This window comes from Hyperolius riggenbachi, chromosome 3 (genome assembly GCF_040937935.1).
Source record: "Hyperolius riggenbachi isolate aHypRig1 chromosome 3, aHypRig1.pri, whole genome shotgun sequence".
In the NCBI taxonomy this organism is placed as follows: Eukaryota; Metazoa; Chordata; class Amphibia; order Anura; family Hyperoliidae; genus Hyperolius; species Hyperolius riggenbachi.
In genome coordinates, this window is record NC_090648.1 from 426577301 (window position 1) to 426594962 (window position 17662).

Genomic DNA, 17662 nt, shown 5'->3' on the forward strand with positions numbered 1-17662 from the left:
CATTTGCTCAATGAACTTCACACTGCAGCCTGTGGAAACCTGAGAGTCGGAGGAGGTTAACATTCACATCAAAGCATCGGCTCTTAGATTAGAGCCGGCTCATTCGCTCAATGAACTTCACACTGCAGCCTGTGGAAACCTGATCCAACCTGCAATCTCCTCGCAGATCTGCACACAGCACAAGCCTCTTTCCTCTCCCGGCCATAACTCACACTGTTTATCCATTGCTAGGTAATAGCTGCCAGCCAATTATATGCTGCTCTGATTGAGCCAGACTGCATAGAAGGAGCTCCTCACACACACATGCTGCGGTTGCACAGCTTTCGCACAGCTTTCACACAGCTGGGGGGGGGAACCAGTAATAGACTCTGCCATTCGGAATCATGCTAGAACAGCGTTCCCTCTGAAAGATGGTGTGCACTGTAATCTGACTCTGACTCCACTTTTCTGGGATGCTGTGGACCATTAGCAGCAAAGTGACAAATTATTTTTTCCCCCCTTATCACCCCTATGTATCAGTACTGTTACGACCAGAACTCGAAGTCTGTCCACTTCAGGTTCTGGCCGGTCACAACACAAAGTGGAGATTTGTGCATTTTGGACTTTGGCTGACTGACTTCGGCCGTTTCTAGAACTGGCCGGCCAATGTCAGAAATTTACAGCATTTTGGACTTTGGCCGACGTCAAATCGGCCAATTCTAGAAATGTCCGGCCAATTCTAGAATTGGCCGATTTCTGGCTTTGGCCACAACATATACATCAATCAGGTAGTGTAATTAGTGTACTGCTTCACACTGACAGACTAAACTCACTGTGCAACGCACCGCAAACAGCTTTTTGTGTAAGGCCAAAAGGCTCAGGGCTACTACACCCAGCCTCTGCCATTGTGCCCCGATTGCCTGGCTGCCTCCTCCTCCTTTACAGCATCAGGCAGACCCCAGAGACAGAGACAGCGATCAACAGTGTGCAGCTGGCTGGGAGGTGGGTATATCTGATTCACGGTACTGCAATGCTTGCTTGTACTAGTGCTGAGCTTCCAAATTCTCCTATTATGCGTACTGCCAATGCTAGAGACTTGTCCCAACCTGATGATGCAGCTGGCCACACATAGAAGAGCCCTAAGCGGCCGCATCTTCATGTCGGGACAAGTCTCTTGTATGGGCAGTGCTAATTCAAGGTTGAGTGGTATAGATCAAATAGGTGACAAATGTAAATAAAGAAAGAGAACAGCTGTGTCCCACTATTAAAACATTACCCTGATAACTAAGAAAGCAGTCACAGTGCCTGACCTTAGTGTGTTGCAGGTGGAATGTCACCCCTACTTGAATCAGAGCAAGCTGCTGTCCTTCTGCAAGTCACATGACATCCTGCTGACAGCGTATAGCGTCCTGGGTTCACACCGACACAAGACGTGGTAAGGTATTGGTCTCTCGCTGATGAAACATACAGTATATTGACTTTACTAACCAATGTGATCATTTTAATTAGATACGGTGGGAAACTGTTATCCCAAAACAAATTTGGGAAGTTTATCAAGGGCATGGAGCAGGAGGGGATTAATTGCCACAGAGCTGAACTTCAATCTATTCTCATTTATATTTCATGGTGGTGCTTTTTATTCACACACTGGTTATGATTTTCCAATTTAGATACATTACACTGGATGTGCATTTTGTAACAGCAACCTATGCGCACAGTGCAAGTTAAAACGTGCACAAAAATTGCACATTTGCTAGCATGATATATGTAGAAACACAGCCTTTACAGACATACAGTGGGATGCCAAAGTTTGGGCAACCTTGTTAATCGTCATGATTTTCCTGTATAAATTGTCGGTTGTTACGATAAAAAAACGTCAGTTAAATATATAATATAGGAGACACACACGGTGATATTTGAAAAGTGAAATGTAGTTTATTGGATTTACAGAAAGTGTGCAATAATTGTTTAAAGAAAATTAGGCAGGTGCAAATATTTGGGCACCACAAAATAGAAATGAAATCAATATTTAGTAGATCCTCCTTTTGCAGAAATTGCAGCCTCTAAACACTTCCTGTAGATTCCAATGAGAGTCTGGATTCTGGTTGAAGGTATTTTGGACCATTCCTATTTACAAAACATCTCTAGTTCATTCAGGTTTGATGGCTTCCAAGCATGGCCAGCTCTCTTTAACTCACACCACAGATTTTCAATTATATTCAGGTCTGGGGACTGAGATGGTTATTCCAGAATGTTGTACTTGTTTCTCTGCATGAATGCCTTAGTGGGTTTTGAGCAGTGTTTAGGATTGTTGTCTTATTGAAAGATTCAGCCCCGGCGCAGCTTCAGCTTTGTCACTGATTCCTGGATATTGGTCCCCTGAATCTGCTTATACTGAGTGGAATCCATGCGCCCCTCAACTTTGACAAGATGCCCAATCCCTGCACTGGCCACACAACCCCACAGCATGATGGAACCACCACCATATTTTACTGTAGGTAGCAGGTGTTTTTCTTGGAATGCTGTGTTGTTTTTCCTCCATGCATAACTCCCCTTGTTATGCCCAAATAACTCAATTTTAGTTTCAGCAGTCCACAGCACTTTATTCCAAAATGAAACTGGCTTGTCCAAATAAGCTTTAGCATACCTCAAGCGGCTCTGTTTGTGCTGTGAGCAGAGAAAAGGCTTCCTCTGCATACAGCATCTCCTTATGTAAAGTGCCCTGAATGGTTAAACGATGCACAGTGATGCAGCAAGATGATGTCGTAGGACTTTGGTGCTGACTGACTGTTCTCACCATTCGTCACTTCTGTTTATCCGAGATTGTTCTTGGTCTGCCACTTCGAGTCTTAACTTGAACTGAGCCTGTGGTCTTCCATTTCCTCAATATGTTCTTAAAGTGGATCCGAGGTGAACTTTTACACATTGCATAATTGTGTTCCTTTCCTATTGTTTATAGGGCATTCCTCAAGCCAAATACTTTTGTTTTTGTTTTAATACTCTCATTCCCTATAAACTAAAAAAGCCATGCCCACAGGTTTTCAGAGAGCCTTGGCAGTAGCAAGGGCTCATGGGAGCTCAGTCTGGGCAGGAGGAGGGGGAGGTGTTACTAGCCATTGATTTCAGAGGCAGAGGGGAGGAGGGAGGAGGTGAGGGGATTAGGCTGATGGCTAAAGATACAGATAAGCCTGCCTCTGTGTAATGTTTACAAACAACATGGCTGCTGTCATTGATTTGCTTTGTCTAGATTTGCTGTGTAAACCATCTAAACTTTAGATAAGATATATAGACAAGTTACTTGTTATAGTTAGCTTTTCATCTCGGATCCTCTTTAACTGTGGAAACAGACAGCAGAAATCTCTGAGACCGCTTTCTGTATCCTTCCCCTAAACCATGAGGGTGAGCAATCTTTGTCTTCAGGTCATTTGAGAGTTGTTTTGAGACCCCTATGTTGCTACTCTTCAGAGAAATTTAAGAGGAGGGAAACTCACAGTTGACCCCCTTAAATATCCTTTCGTATAATTGGTTTCACCTGTGTATGTAGGTCAGAGGTCACTGAGCTTACCAAGCCAATTTGAGTTCCAATAATTAGTTCTAAAGGTTTTGGAATCAATAAAATGACAACAGTGCCCAAATTTATGCACCTGCCTAATTTTACTTAAACAATTATTGCACACTTTCTGTAAATCCAATAAACTTAATTTCACTTCTCAAATATCACTTTGTGTGTCCCCTATAAAGTGCCGTGGGATCTAGCCCACTTCTGTGGCCAAATAAAGTGCTGCTGCAGTCCAAAAGCCACATTTGAGTCACCTCTGAGAGGCGCCCCAAATGCGGCTTTTGGACTGCAGTGGCACTTTATTTGGCCTGAGGAAGTGGGCTAGATCCCACAAAACGCGTTGCCTGTGCTTATTGAATAAATAGTTCTACTCAAAGTGAGCTGTCCTCTGTGAGGTAAGCCACCTCAGACTTTTAATTTTAGTGTTTTAAGGGCCCTTTTCCACTAGCAATCGCTAGCGTTCACGCTGAACGCTAGCGATTGCTGAATCGCAATTACCGGCGATTCCCCGACGTTCGCGGCCGCGATTTTGCTATGCTATGCACTGCATAGCAAAATCGCGGCAATTATCGCTCCGCCGCGCGTTCGCGTTCCCCGCAAAAACGAATCGCGGTAGTGGAAATGACCTACCGCGATTCCCATGTTAAAAAGCAAACCGTAGCGATTGTAAAATCGCTAGCGGTTTGCGTTTTTGCGATTCAGCCAGCGCAAACGCGCTGGTGGAAAAGGGCCCTTAGCTCTTTTATACTACTTGCGCACCTCTTTACCTTCTTCTATATCATGAAACCGACCACTCTTTTAACCAGGGCTGGTACTAAAGCTGGGGGGCCCCCACAGACCGCCCCCTGCCCCCAAAGCAACATTAGGGGCCCCATTGTTTCTGCCATATTCCCCCACCAAACTGCCAGGGCCCCCCGAGCCAGCTGCTGCCCCCTTCAGGCATCTCCCCATCTTTTATTGCGGTCCCCATCAAAGTTTTCAGCAGTATAGCGACTCACCAGTCCCAGCTGGCGTGCTCCACCATTAGTTTGTGGCTTAGTGCATTCCATCTTCATCCTCACAGGGGCACCTCTCCTCCGTGACCTAGCACATGTTATTACATAATATGCAGTTGGGTCTCTGAGAAGATGCAGTCAGCGAGGATGTAGACAGGAGTACACTAAGCCAAAGACTAATGAAGGAGTGCGCTAGCCGGGAGTGAGTCGCTACACTGCCAAAAACTCTGAAGGAGCCCTGGGGACCACAATAAAGTTGGTAGGAGACCTTGGGGGAGGGCGGAAGCTGGTATTGGGCCCTGGTGCAAATGCCCAGTTTGCCCCTATAGAAGTGCTGGCCCTGCTTTTAATAAACTGCAACATTGCAGATTTTATGTTAATAACCCGCCTCCTGTCTGCTCCACTTGTAACTATCACTACTATAGATGGTCAACTAGCTGCCAACAATGCCAGCCTACATGCAAATTGTATGCAGCTTAGAATTGAGCCAATCAGAATGGTCAAGTCCATTTGATTGGCCCAATTCCAAGCTGCATACAATTTAAATAAAATTTGCATGCAAGCTGAAATTTTCAGCTTTCACTGTTGAACACCTCTAGTCTCCACACAGATGACACCCATTCTGAAATTGTATGTATGCAGTTTGGTACAGTGGTATGGATGGAACCCATTGATTCTTCTTCCTTTACACTCACCTAAGCACTTCCTTCTCCAATGAGCTACCAGGTCACAGAGCTGGGCTGACATTAGAAATTTCTCGGCCCCATACTGGGAAAATCTACTGGGCATCCCTCACTCCCCTCCCCCGGTGAACCTCCTATATTCAAGATGGTCGACAGTGACGAGCAACGCGCTGTGACACATGTAATCCTATGGGATTACTCTCACTGCAGTACCTGAGCAGCACCTGCAATTTGTGAAAGCTTGCAATGTGAGTGCAGCATTTTCTCAGCGATTGTGATTTTCATTTGCTGAAAAGAGAATTGCAAAGCACAAACATGGAAAAATCACACCCAAAAAACTGAAATGCAAAATCGGCCAGGCGAGGCAAACACAACCAAATTCACTGACAGTCCGTACATTCTGTGAGAAACTTGCAGCCCCCAGTATTTGGGGCGTTCCCCCCCACCCAGTATCGGTAGTAAGACGTGCCCCAAGTATGAGGTAGCGATATGTAACACTAGTATTAGACAGCCTTCCCACCCAGTTAAACTATGAACCCAGAGGCTGGTGCCTCCGCTGCCTCAGCCCAGAGGCCATGTACACATGTATTTTCCCAGTCCGTACCTGGCAGAGTCGATCGTTCTGATTGAATCTGCCAGATATCAAAATTATCGATGGGTTAAGATGGAACATCTTGATCGATCGGGGGCTGGATGGGAATGATGGTAGATCGATGGCCCATTGCAGTTCAATAGACTTTCAATACATTTCTTGCTGAAATCTAATGAAAATCTATGTGCACTGTGTGGAAAGCCTCATCTACACGGGTAGATGATGCTCCGATCCGGCGGCTCGATTAGCTGCCGGATAGCCTTTTCCGCGTCCCCGCGCGTGCCCGCCGCGTCCCCGCTCGCCGCACGAGTGCCGGATTCGATTCTCCGCTCGTCCCCGCCGGCGCCGCTTATCTTCCACTCGATTCCCTGCCATTGTCCCCTCGCGGGGAGCGAGCAGGGAATCGGCGGTGGGGAGATCCGTCCTGTCGGATCTTATCAATCGAGCCGCATCAGCGGCTCGATTGATAAGCCACATCGCTGCCTCATCTACCCGTGTAGATGAGGCTTAAGGATTCAATCCCTCTCTGATCAGATCCAAATCTGTTTGCCACATGGGGTGGCAATCTATGTGTATATGGCCACCTTGAGACTTGTAAGGCCAGGATCACACTTAGCAGAATCGCATGAGTTTTCCAATATGTTCTATAGGGAAAACTCATGCGATTCTGCTAAGTGTAACCCTGGCCTTATGGTAATCAACATGACTGCTTTGAGAATTTGCAGGTTTGTTTGTTTTGGATTTATTCTTGCTGTTAATTAGGCATAGTAATAAAAATGATATGAAGTGGAATTTAAAAAAGTAAAAAGTTTCAGCTAGTATTCATTGAAATTCACTCAGTACAGTGATGCAGTCAGTGAAAAGTCAGAAATATATCTGAAAACAGTGTGATTGTAGCCAAAACACATCTTTCAACTGTGCTGACACACCAGCTGTAATCAGGCTTGCAAAGGGGGTGGAGGTTCTGTGACAGGGTCGCCTTCAGGGCATCACAGGTGGGACTGCAGTATGGGGCCTGGGTGGTTTTGGGGCCCAAGTGAACAATGCCACAAACATGGGCCCCCGGGGGGGGGGGGGATCCTACTTAATACTGGGGTCTCAGCTGCTATTTACACTTGTGGGGAAGGGGGCTATTTGGGGGATGGGTGCACTTCGCAATCTCTGCCTCCAGTGCTGGCGATCCTTTTCCTGAACCTGCATGGCCTGGTTTACATTTACAACTGAACTTTTTAATGTATGTAGTGAACACATATGGTAACTGGATTAAACAGCAATGTTTATGCCTGAAGCACTTTAAAAGTGTTTTTTATGTCTTCAGGGTGGATCAGAACTTGCCATTGCTCTTAGAAGATCCAACACTTTCTGAAATAGGGAAGAAGTATAATAAGTCACCAGCCAACATTGCCATTCGCTACCAGATTCAGCGAGGAGTCCTGCCAATCTGCAAAAGCTATAATCCGGAGAGAATTAAGGAAAACTTCCAGGTTAGTTCTGGACTGCATCGCCCCATGTCTCCAGCTCTGGACTAAATACAACAACCTGCCCATATAATGAAGCTGATAGGGATAGCAGAAATAAACTACATGTAGGCCTCTCTGTGAACTGCTATGGAGATATCATAAGCAAACTAGATCAATATTCTGACACTGGCATTGATTAGAGATGGCCCGAATGGTTCGCTGGCGAACTTATTCGCGCGAACATCGAGGGTTCGCTTTCGCGTCGAACAGCGAACTTTATGGCGGTTCGACCTGCCCCCATCATTAAGCTAAACTTTGACCCTCTGAAAAATTCAATAAAAAACTTACCCGTTAAAAAAACAACAACTTTGACCCTCTACATCACAGTCAGCAGACACATGGCAGCCAATCAGGCTGCACTCCCTCCTGGATCCCCCTCCCCCCCTTATATAAGGCAGCAGCGTCGACCATATCCTCACTCTGTGTGCTGGCTGCTGCCTGTGTTAGTGAGAGAAGGGAGAGACATTGGAGAGATAGGGAAAGCGATAGTTAGTAGGTCTGTTAGCTTGCTTCTTGCTGATATTTGCTGCTGGAAAGCACCACCAAAACAGCTCTTTTGAGCGCTTATGTTCTTGTGATTTTTTTTTTTTTTTGTGGCCACTGACACTGCATATACAGCCCTGTCTGTCGCATCTGGCTCTTGCTAATTGCTATACTGTGACAGGCCCAGCACATTCAGTGCCTACCTTTTCATTGCACCTGTGTGTGTGTGACAGCTGCACATTGTATTGTAATCCTAGTTACTGTATACCTTTCACTGCACCTGTGTGTGATAGCTCAATGTTTTATATACCAGTCACTGCATACCTTTTCACTTCACCCCCCCCCCCCCCCCCCCCCATCTGGACAAAACAACAGGCAGAGGCAGACCCAGAGGCAGGCCACCCGGCAGGTCTGTTCGAGGGCATGCTGTCGTGATTTTGTGCGGCCCTCGACTAAAGTACAGTGTTCAGAAGAAGGCACAAGCCATCAACCCCCAATATTGTCACGATGTAGTTGACTATTTAACACAGAACACCTCATCTTCCTCAGCTTCCGCATGGAAGTGTGACATATCTTCCGCCTCCTGCTCTGATTCTGGCACCCCACTTAACACTCCGTCAGCAGCCATCACCAAAGTGCCATCATCCCAGGGCTCAGCGGTGTGGACATTTTTGTGTGTGTCTGCCTCAGATGAGAGCAATGCCATCTGTACCCTCTGCCACCGAAAATTGAGCCGTGGAAAGACCAAGACCCGCATAGGGACAACTACCTTACTAAGGCACATGATTACAAAGCATACACTGCAATTGGATGACCACCTGAGGAAAAGCAGCACACAAAAGCAAAGCCACACACCGCAGTGGAAGATACCATGCCGCAATTATTTCTCAGAAAAGGCGATACCCAAACTGTACCGCGATGTTGAAAGGCAAGTGGTGTCATCTCTGGCACACAGCGTTGAGTCAAGGGTCCATCTGACCACGGATGCCTGGTCTGCAAAGCATGATCAGGCCTGCCCAAAAACAGTCCCCACACACAGCATCTCTTGTGCTTTAAAACATCTTGCGTGTGTATACATCAATCAGGTAGTGTAATTAGTGTACTGCTTCACACTGACAGAGCAAACTCACTGTGTAACTCACAGCAAACGGCTGTTTGTGTAGTGATGGCCGTGCTGGACTGGTGTGTACCATGGTGAGAGTGCAAGCGATGGTGGTTTTCAAGCCCATATGGTCGGGCTGAGGTAGCTGAATGACAGAACAACAGTGAGTGAGTGTCCAGCTGATCACATTTTTTCTGTCCACAATCAGCAAAGTCCTGATTATCTTGGGTCAGGTGTGCCCCCCAACACACTCATATAGCCGGTCATTGCTTCGTTGTGATACGCAAGCCCCTTCACCGCGGCAAGGTAACGATCATGAATGGGAATTGACACATGTACAGGCCTTTTGTTTTGTTGTTGCAGCCGCAGTGGCCTTAAAAATTCAGGAATCCGCCTGGAGTCCTGGACCCTGTTGGTGGTGGCGGAGAAGGCAGTCAAGCGGCCTGCAGACAGAGATGCTGTGTGGGGACCGATTAGTCTTGAGGCAGGCAGTCACACGGTGTGCAGGTAGAGATGCTGTGTGTGGGGACTGTCTTTGTGCAGGCCTGATCGTGCTTTGCAGACCACGCATCCGTGGCCAGATGGACCCTTGACCCAAAGCTGTGCGCCAGAGATGACACCATTTGCCTTGCAACATCGCGGTACAGTTTGGGTATCGCCTTTTTTGAGAAATAATTGCGTGATAGTCTCTTACACTGCGGTGTGTGGCTTTGCTTTTGCGTGCTGCTTTTCCTCAGGTGGTCATCCCATTGCAGTTTGTGCTTTGTAATCATGTGCCTTTGTAAGGTAGTTGTCCCTACGCGGGTCTTGGTCTTTCCACGGCTCAATTCTTGGTGGCAGAGGGTACAGATGGAATTGCTCTAATCTGAGGCAGACACACACAAAAATGTCCACATCGCTGAGCCCTGGGATGATGGCACTTTGGTGATGGCTGCTAATGGAGTTTTAAGTGGGGTACCAGAATCAGAGCAGGAGGCGGAAGATATGTCACGCTTCCATGCGGAAGCGGAGGGAGATGAGGTGTTCTGTGTTAGTCAACTACGTCCTGACAATATTGGGGGTTAATGGCACGTGCCTTCTTCTGAACACTGTACTTTGGTCGACGAGGGCCGCATGAAATCACGACAGCGTGACCTCGAACAGGCCTGCCTCTGGCTCTGCCTCTTGTTTTGTCGATATTGGGTGGGTGGAGTGAAAGGTATGCACTGACTTGACTAATACGATGTACACAGGTGCAGTGAAAAGGTTGCAGTGACCGCTGGTACAACAATGTGCGGTTACACAGGTGCAGTGAAAAGGTTGCAGTGACTGCTGGTACAACAATGTGTGGTAACACAGGTACCGTAAACAGGTATGCAGTGACTGGTATCAATACAATGTGCAGCTGTCACACACACAGGTACCGTGAACAAGTATGCAGTGACTAGTATTACAAATGTGCAGCTGTCACACACACAGGTACCGTGAACAGGTATGCAGTGACTGGTATCAATACAATGTGCAACTGCCTGTCACACACACGCAGGTACCCTGAACAGGTATGCAGTGACTGGTATCAATACAATGTGCAACTGCCTGTAACACACACACAGGTACCTTGAACAGGTATGCAGTGATTAGTATATAATATAACACTGCGTGCTGTCATGCAGGTGCATTGAACAGGTATGCAATGACTGGTATTTCAAATATGCAACTGTCCCGCACAGGTGCAGTGAAAAGGTAGTCACTGAATATGCTGGGCCTTGCACAGTATCAAATAGCAAGGGCCAGCTGCGACTGACAGCAGGGCTGTATATGATTATGCAAGTGTCAGTGGGCCACACACACAAAAAAAAAAACACATCAAAAGAACATTAGCTGTCAAAAGAGCTGTTGAGGGGTGCTTTTTTAGCAATAAGAATCAGCAAGGAGCAAGCTAACAAGCCTAACGAGAGCCTAACTAAGCTTTCCCTATGTCTACAGCAGGTACCTCTCCCTTCTCTAATTACTGCAGCCAGACCGAGTGAGGGAAATGGCCGACGGAGCTGCCTTATATAAGGGGGGGGGGGGGGGGGGGGGGCTCCAGGAGAGAGTGTAGCCTGATTGGCTGCCCTGGGTCTGGTGACTGTGTTGTAGAGGGTCAAAGTTGAGCCTAATTATGTAGTATGGGGGCGAACGCGATGTTCGCGTGTTCACGTTCGAATGCGAAACGTTCGGGCCATCTCTAGTGTTTACACTTTTTATATTGATATAGCATCTCCATCCTCCAGTTTATTTATTTTTTTAAGATTCTTTATTTATACAAAAAATTATACAAAAACCATCAATACATATCCATATATTTCATATAGCTTAATGTCCACCAATTACATCATTCTAGCCCCTTTTCACGGGGACCATTTCCTCCCCAGGCAACATTTCTAGTGGACCCCTTAATAATGGGAAGGGATTTAGCCTTGTATTACTTGCATTCTATTACTCATTTAACCCCATTCCTATCAACCCACATAGTCCATCAGACATTCTACTAACCAGACATAATCCAACCTTACTTCATTCCCTCTAACATCACAACCACTTGATCAGTCATCTCCGTACCCCAGGGGAAAAAGGGGGGGGAGAAAGAGGGACAGCCCAGAGCGACGGAGAACCAGGATGCAACTCTCTAACCCTTTATGAATGCCCGCCTCCTATATCTCTCCCTCTCCACCTATCTAGGGACGCATACTCTCCCGTTTCTACAAAGGCTCTCCATCCTACCCACATCCTCTCTGTTAGCTGTTCTCCATCCCTGTTTTCCTGTACCAATTTCTCCATCTGGGAGATATAAGCTACCTCCCTCAACCATTCCCCCACTGATGGAGTATCTACCGATTTCCAGTACCTAGCTATAAGTATTCTTTCTGCATTTATTAGATGTCTTACGATGGAGTTCTTATTCCGCCAGTTTATAACGATTACATTTTTGTTGGGAGGTTGTTGTTTTATGTTTTAAAGAATCCCCTTTATTGGAGAACACTGGTTAACTCAATTTCTCAAGATTTTTCTGCCTTTGCTGGCTGCTTGCTTGTTCCAGGTTCGAGACTGTGCTAAAACTAAAAGATCAGAATGATAGCCAAGAAACTGGCATTTGTTTTAAGGAATAAAAAGATGGTAGCCTTCATAGTAATCCTGCTATCGGTTTCCTGTAAAGTGAATAAATAAGGATCACAGATTGTAAATATCTTTTTTTCTTTAGATTTTCGATTTTGAGTTGACCGCAGAAGACATGGAAAGCATTGACGGCATGGACAGGAACCTTCGCTACGTGAGAATTCCTTTGTATGTTCCTTTTGATTATTTGATATGGCATTTTGTGTAAAAGGCAATGAGTACCTCTAAATATTCCAAAGCAATGCCAACCTGCTTCTTGGCCAATACGGCAGTTATAACACATTTACTTACAATAACATTGCTTATGAAGAAATCACATGACCTTCTGGTCATCTGTTTACAAATACATCTCCATTGCCAGCAGTGTGTACACTGTACAACAGCACAGCTGTGGGTCTGCCTGGTGGCATAAGAATAGACTAGAGCAGGGGTCTCCAACCATTTTTTAGCTAAGGCCCACTTACGTGTAAGAAAATCCTTTCATTGGCCCGTGGGTTGGGGGATGGGGAGGAAGGGGTACCGGGGGTGGGATAGTGACCAGGATTGTTTGCTTTCACTATCAAAGATATACACTCATTTTCTACAAGGTAAAAAGTGGTCTAAATGGCACTGTGTCAGTAAAGCCCGAGGAGCACTCCTTCCCAGGGCTGGATTTACCATAAGGCAATGTAGGCACGTGCCTAGAGGCGGCTGATGATTGAAAGGCATCTCACTTCTCTTTCCGAGTGTCTCCCTCCCTTCTTCCCTATGCAGAGTCCTGATGAGAGTGTAAATGAGAGGTTACTTCAAGGGATAATGTAGGGGGGTAAGGGGAAAATTAGTTGAACTTACACGGGGCTTCTAACGGTCCCCCGCAGACATGCTGTGTTGGCGCATCCACTCACCGATGCTCCGGCCCCGCCTCCGGTTCACTTCTGGAATTTGTAAAGTCTAAGACCTGTAATATAAATTTAAAGTGAGGCCAAACACCTCTACTCATACGTTGGCTAACAGACTCCGAATTTTAGGCCCTTAGGAAGAAGATCACACGGACACCAGCTACATGTTTGCAAACCAGATCTTCTTAGTTTAATAATGAAAGACTTCAAGTTTTTATAGCATTATAGTCACATAAAGCATTATGTCATTAAGTTAATAATTACAATATGGCGTGATTGTTTCCTATTTCTGACTTTCATACCTGTCAGCTAATAATTTTGCTAAACACTGCAGAAACATACATATCTATCTGACATGTCCTAAGTCCTTTATTATCTAGTTTCGGTCAGCTAATCTGTTATTATAGAGGGAGAAAATTAAACTTTGAAATCATTAGACCCCCTTTATCTAGTTTCTATTGCTCTGAGCTGCTGCTAGAGAGAAACAGATTTCTGTCTATTTTCCTATTATAACAGAAACTTAAGAGAACCTGTCTCATTATACAAGGAGGATTCTACAGTTAGGTATATCTATATTAATGTAAACCTCACATTTCCCCCCTTTTGGCCATATGATGGCCACATAAATTAATAAATCAATTATAACAACAATTAAAAAACAAGAATTTTACAGAAGTAATTCAAAGCTTTCTAACATAAACTTCTGACTACACTACAGCTAAACGCGGCCACCACACGATAAGCGCAATAGTGACAAAGCGCGTTCAAGGCACGGTCACCGCACGTTAAGCGCAACAGTGACAAGCGTACCAACCCTGATAGCCAATTGGCCTTCAGACACAGGATCTAATAGTTAGACCGACGATGTCGCGCAATTTTCATACTCCTGGGTAGATATTTCATCATAGGAGCTTCTTCATTGAACTAAGTAGATGTGAGCTTCAGATGTGCGAGTGCACCTGCTAATGAAACACATAATGAATCTATAGCAAAGGTAAAACATCAGAACTGTGAGCAGGAACATCACCAGATAGGCAACTATTTGTTTAAAGAACCCTCCAATTGAACCAAATAAATTCCCTATATTTGTACCTTTAAAAGGATTCTATCCCTCATTGCCTATTTCCCTAGCGGTGTTTTGCAACTCTTTTACTTTTTGTAAGTGGTTGAGGACAATGTCGCCACTGTCCTCAATTCACGTACAGCAATCATCCTGGACCACCATGCACATCCCCCCCTGGGCCGCTAATATGTAATCTAAGGCCAATTTTTCTTGTAGTGCCAACTTGCGTACTTGGGCTATTTCAACTGTGTTAGCAGTGACCGCTGCAATGGTCTCATTAAACATATTGTCAATTAGTCCAGAGTAGTTATTTAATCTTATCATCATTTGCATCCCCCAACCTGTCCATGTAGGGAAAAAGGCCCATGCATAATCATTGGCGGTAAACAGACTCCTTTTATATAGATTGTGATGGGGCAATAAATATTTCTTATTAGTTATAGCTTTTCTTCCACAACAGCTACTCCTGGAGCTAAGGTGGCTACAGTACATTGACCATAGCTTCCTCTTGGCAGCCAGGCATAAGCCCAGCGTCCACAAACAAAGTAATAGGGGGGTTGCAATGAGATTATACCTCGTGAAAACATCTCTTTTGATACATTAACATGTGCTCCTGCTCCTATCATAGCAAGCTCTATTCCTAATAAGTTTGCACACTCTGGGATCCGGATAGCATCTAGTACAGTAAAATTACATAAAGTTTTATTTATACCTTGGTCTGAGGGAAAATTCATATAACCAGTGTTACCCCCTAGGAGCATAAGTAAGGCTATTCCTAGGGACCATGCATCAGTACCTATATCATTTATGCTTACATTTTTCCAGATCATAGTAAAGTTATATGTGGCGTTATTGCAATATGATTTGGGCAGTCTACCTAGGGATACTAGAGGTGTCTCAGGGATTTTTTCTATATCCATGCATATTGTGGGCTTTGAATTAGGCATTGGTTTTAACACAGGGGTTCTCCAGACAGCTCTGGCTCTATCTGCAGTATGGTTTTGTCCTAAAATGTCCTCTTTACTTAATGCTTCATTTGTTATGGGGATGGCTATTAGTGGCAACCCCTTTGAATCCTTTGGCCTCATACCACATACCCAACATTTTGTTTTATTCTCAGCTAATGCCACTCTCCTTTACAGCATCATATACAGGTTTGGTTCTTCCCAGAACAAGTCTTGAACCTGAAATACATTGACAAAATACACAAATAACACAATGTGTAAGCCTATCAGTTTAACCATTGCTGTCTTTGGTCACTTTCTTACAATGACTGACGTGAGTCCAGTTAATGAATTCCTCAAGTTTTACTGAAGTAGCTGTCACAAGGAGAAATAATTTTTATGAGTCTCAGCTAAATGGTTCTGTGTGGTAATGACATATTCTGCTAGTTTTGAATGAAATTATTGGATTTGCTGAGGCAAATTTATTCTGTTCTAGGTACCTGTCAAACAAGATTTCATATGGACTTAACCTAAGTCTGTGTTTCATTGGGGTAGTTCTTACGCTATACAGGACGATAGGTAAACATTCTGTCCACAGCTTACCTGTATCTTCACACATTTTCCTTCCCTTGTTTTAATTGCACCATTTAGTCTTTCTGCTTTCCCACTACTATTGTGAATGATAAGGAGTATAGAAAGCCTGTGTGATACCCATAGCCTGCATTATTTCCTGTACCACCTGTCCTGTGAAATGAGAACCTTGTTCACTGACAATTACCTCCGGCAGTGAATATCTGCATATTACCTCTGTTAGGGCTTTGTTTTTGCTTTTTCATGTTTTAGCATTTGCTTTAATTACTGGCCAACACTCAGGCCAATCCTGAAAAGACATCAACACAAAGCAGGGCAAACTCATACCCTCCCACATTTGGAAGCTATATGAGGTCAATTTGTAACTTTTGCAACAGGTACCCTGGCCTAGGCATATGCCTTTGCCTTACCTTCACTACTTGTCCAATATTATGTCGCATGCAGATCTCACAATTTGCTGTGACTCGGGCAGCAACGGAGCTGAACCCAGGTGCTATCCAGTATTTACCTACCAGAACAACCATATTATTCTTACCCATGTGAGTTGGACCATGTGTTAGAGCAGCCATCATTGGGTATAGAGATCTAGGAAGACAGAACAAAGATCCTGCCCTCCACACTCCATCTTCTTCTTGCTGTGCCCCCTTACTACTCCATGCAGCTTTGTGACTGGTAGCTTCTTGTCTTTGTAAAGTTTTCAGCATCTCCACATCCACTGGTACAGGTGGAATCTCTGAGATATTGAACAGTGCAACTTCCGACAGGGGGGTGAGAGCTGCGGCTTTGGCAGCGGCGTCTGCTCTTCGATTACCTTTAGCTTCCTTTGACTGCTCTTTTATGTGTGCTTGTACTTTTAATATGGCTACCCTGGATGGTAACTGGAGAGCCTCAAACAAGTTACTTACTAGATCAGCATTTTTAATTGGTTTACCTGCAGCCGTCATAAAGTTCCTGGACCTCCAAAGCGGACCGTAGTCGTGTGATATGGAAAATCCATACCTGCTATCTGTAAAGACATTGGCAGTCTTACCTGTGGCTAGAGTACAGGCTTCAATGAGAGCATAAAGCTCAGCTTTTTGGGCTGATTTATTTGGAGGTAAAGATTTTTGTACCACTGTTTCCTCCAGTGTTACAACAGCATAACTAGTGTGTGGCTAACCATCCTCAGTGTAGTATCTAGAACCATCAACAAAGAATTCAAAATCTGGATTTTGCAAAGGTGTATCTTGGACATTAGAGGTTTGGATAGTTTCCATGTCCATTAACTCCAGACAATCATGTTCCTCTATCAGTTCAGTTTCCTCATTTGGTAAGAGTGTAGCTGGATTTAGGGTGTTACAATTTAATTTTAGGTTTTCTGGTGTAAGCAATGCAACCTCATATTTTGTTAACCTTGCCATTGACAAATGCTTAGTTTGTACCCTGTTTAGGATTTCAAGTACACTGTGGGGTGTTAACAGATTAAGAGTATGTCCTAGCACCAAGTCAGCCGACTTGGTAAGCATGAGGGCACAAGCTGCTACACTCCTGACACATCCAGGGGACCCTTGAATCACTGGATCAAGTTTGGCTGAAAAATAGGCCACAGGCCTCTGCTTGGAGCCATGCATTTGAGTGAGTACTCCTGTTGCATGTCCTTTGCTCTCATGGCAGAAAAGGAAAAATTCTTTCTTGTAGTCAGGCAGCCCCAACACTGGTGCTGTGACTATGGCTTGTTTTAAGGCCTCAAAAAGATGCTTTGCCTGGTTCAGTGATTACAAATGGTTCCCTGGAGACACTCTCATACAAAGGTGTCATCAGCTGGGATGCATTGGGAATCCAATTCCTGCAGTAACTTACTAAACCCAGAAATGTCCTTAACTTCCTGACAGATGTTGGCATTGGGTAATTTTTAACATTGGATACCCTCCTGTCTGCTGTTAGACGGTTTGCTCCTTGTGGAATGCAGTGACTAAGAAATGTTACACATGGCAGACAGTATTGAAACCTTGTTAACTTTTTTTTTTTTTTTTTTTTTTTTTTTTTTTTTGCTAGAGATGATAACATAGCAAACTGAAATGTAAATGTAATACCACTTCTGATGTGCAGGTGATGCTTTAACACTTGTATTTATGTATACTCACCAACAATCCTCTATG

General features: G+C 44.8%; 1 protein-coding gene across 1 annotated transcript in view; it reads left to right on the plus strand.

Annotated features, from left to right (window-relative positions):
• Positions 1-17662, plus strand: part of LOC137564140 (aldo-keto reductase family 1 member C1-like) — a 91064-nt gene that overhangs the window by 51198 nt on the left and 22204 nt on the right. Inside the window, exons 6-8 of the mRNA XM_068277575.1 lie at positions 1305-1414; positions 7127-7292; positions 12134-12216. Coding sequence (XP_068133676.1) covers positions 1305-1414; positions 7127-7292; positions 12134-12216 — 359 coding nt within the window. The remainder of the gene's footprint in view (positions 1-1304; positions 1415-7126; positions 7293-12133; positions 12217-17662) is intronic.